This window comes from Montipora capricornis, chromosome 2 (genome assembly GCF_036669925.1).
Source record: "Montipora capricornis isolate CH-2021 chromosome 2, ASM3666992v2, whole genome shotgun sequence".
NCBI lineage: Eukaryota > Metazoa > Cnidaria > Anthozoa > Scleractinia > Acroporidae > Montipora > Montipora capricornis.
The window spans coordinates 1,495,806-1,498,305 of NC_090884.1; the positions used below are offsets into that span (position 1 = coordinate 1,495,806).

The 2,500-nt window shown below is 38.7% G+C and overlaps 1 protein-coding gene across 1 annotated transcript in view; it reads right to left on the reverse strand.

The window, feature by feature from the left end:
* Positions 1 to 470: 470 nt before the first annotated feature.
* Positions 471 to 2,500, reverse strand: part of LOC138038367 (transmembrane protein 35B-like) — a 4,706-nt gene continuing 2,676 nt past the window's right edge. The window contains exons 2-3 of the mRNA XM_068884184.1: positions 1,573 to 2,471; positions 471 to 768 (exon numbers count right to left, since the gene is read on the reverse strand). Of these exons, the coding sequence (XP_068740285.1) occupies positions 2,151 to 2,471 (321 nt within the window). The 3' untranslated portion in view covers positions 471 to 768; positions 1,573 to 2,150. The remainder of the gene's footprint in view (positions 769 to 1,572; positions 2,472 to 2,500) is intronic.

Genomic DNA, 2,500 nt, shown 5'->3' on the forward strand with positions numbered 1-2,500 from the left:
CTATCAGATGACTGACGCATACACAGCAGCATCCTATGCAGACATTCTTTTGGCTAATCATGCAACCTCTCCTCCCCAACAAAGGAGAGGAAACACTGCGTGACAAGCAGAAAGAATGTCTGCATAGAACTACTCTTTTAATTTTTCAAATAAAAGCTCTACAGTAAATGGTAGATCGCAAAAATTGCCCAAAAAAACAGAGGGAACAGATGTGATTCCCATATGGGAAAATGCTGCAGGTGTTGGAGCTTATCCCGGTTTCTGTAGCAAGAAGCCATTGGGATTATTTAGACTGCCCCCTGGATGGGATGCTAGTCCACTGCAGGGCTACCCCCAGCATTAAATTCACCAGTACCCATTTATACACCTGGGTGGAGCGAGGCACCGTGAGAGTAAAGTGTCTTGCCCAAGAACACAACACAATGTCCCTGGCCAGGGCCCAAACCCGAACCACTTGGAGTGGATTGACATTTGGTTGTTTTCTATTTTTATTTCATTCTTTCTTGTAAGAAGTGAATACATGTAGGCGTTACATGAATTTAAATAGATACCACTATAGATCCACTATAATCTTCACCAAAGTTTAGCAGCACGTGGTAGTGCACAAAGGCCTGCAAAAAGTGCGGGAACTGGTATAATTGCACAATCCCACCCAGGGAAAAGGCTAGACCATTTTATGCCATATGAAAATCATCATGTTATTACTCCTTTGCGTTAAGTTTTTTAGACCAAGTTAAAATGGCCAAAAAAACAAGTACATTTATGAAGCTTGTAATGAACACTATGTTGAAGGCTTTCCCTTTCATTTAATTGTTAAATTTGATTCCTTCAATTCACTAATTGAATTTCCTTTCACCCTTTACATAATTAGTTTAACACCTTTGAGTTTTACACTTTGAGTTTTAGACTTTGTCTTAGCTTAGTTTTAGTTATCCTGCGTGTGTGTAGTGTGGAGCTTGTTAGCGCTTATAATAATTTAGCAGAAAGTTACTTTTGACTGTTGCAGCGCAAGCGGGAACCGATGTGTAAGTAAAACGTTTATGTTAGTCTTAAAGAAAGGTTACATTGTGGTATTTTGACTTAGGAAAATCGCGGTTTCTGTAGGTTCATTTGTTTTGGGTTCACACGTGTCACACCTCAGTGTTAAGGCTCTATTTCGTTTCTTTAATTTGCGAACTGTCTGTAATTATTATTCCTTGTAGTTTAGGTTTCTGTTTTATATAGTTCTTCTGTGCGATTGTGTACATTTTAAGCCATTCTTTTTCACGTTTCAATATCACAGTGGCACTCCCAAAAAAACATCTGTTTCATCAAAGTTATGACCGGAATGTCCGCTATTGTACATATACGACTCCTATTGTTTATTTCCTTAGTACTTAGTGATTAGTTTATTGATTACATTGTGTTTCAGTTTACGTTTGAATATTGCCGATTAAATCACCGTAAATCAAAGTTGGTTTTCCGTGGTGCCTTTGGCCTTATTCAACCAGTAAAACAACCGCTATTCAGCTCATCGCGACACGTCTGGCCTGTGACTCCGCGCCTTTCAACAGTAGCCGTGAGCGGCGCTACAAAGCTACCGAAAAATCTTTTTGAATTATTGAAGAAGCGTGATGCAGAATTTCAGAATTCTTGAGGAATAGCCGATAAATAATTGTAACATAGAGCCATAAGGTATTGGTCATTTCAACTTGAACAGCATGTCTTTCTTAGACCACTAGAAAAAATAAACAATTAATGCTGCTTAGCGTGTTTCATGAGCCTTCCACAAGTTTACAGTTTGTACGTTGTGCTAAAAGCAGCAGAGAGACCAGATAGGAAGTTACACTTGACACTGCCTCTTCTTTTCCACCACACCCTAACAGATCCATTTCTAGGATTCACTCATCACCGTCATCTCAAAAAGTACAGTTTTGCAACAAGCCTGACCAGAAATTCAAAAGTGCACCAGATAATACTGGTAATCAATACGGTGATGAGCAGTTGGTAAAAGAAAAACTTGGTAAATCAAACTGTACAGATAAGCTAGTGACAAGTTGAATTAAGTTTTACATGCTCTCCAATACCTCCACCTCCTTTCAACTAGTCCATTGTTGCCAAAAATAATCAAGCCATGAGAAATTCCACAGCGAGATACAGTAGAATTTATATTACTGTTTCTTTTCCTCTTTTGCAGGCTTCTCTTCTAAGAGGAACACAAAGTTTAACACAAGTAGGAATGTACTGAATGCACCAGGAATAAACATGATAACAGGTTTGTGAAGCCAGTAGAGACCCTGCATTACTAATGCCATGACAATTAACATGATTGCTGTACTTGCTATCTTTAGAGGTTTTGTCCCATTATACAGAAGCAGACCACAGATAACTTCAATGTACCCTATTGTAGAGCAATAGAGTTCTGGACTTATGTTGCGACCAAACCACACCTTCAGGGGATGCACTTTTGCCAATTCAACAAACTCATGCCTCTGGTTTTAAATAAGAAATAAAAATAAAA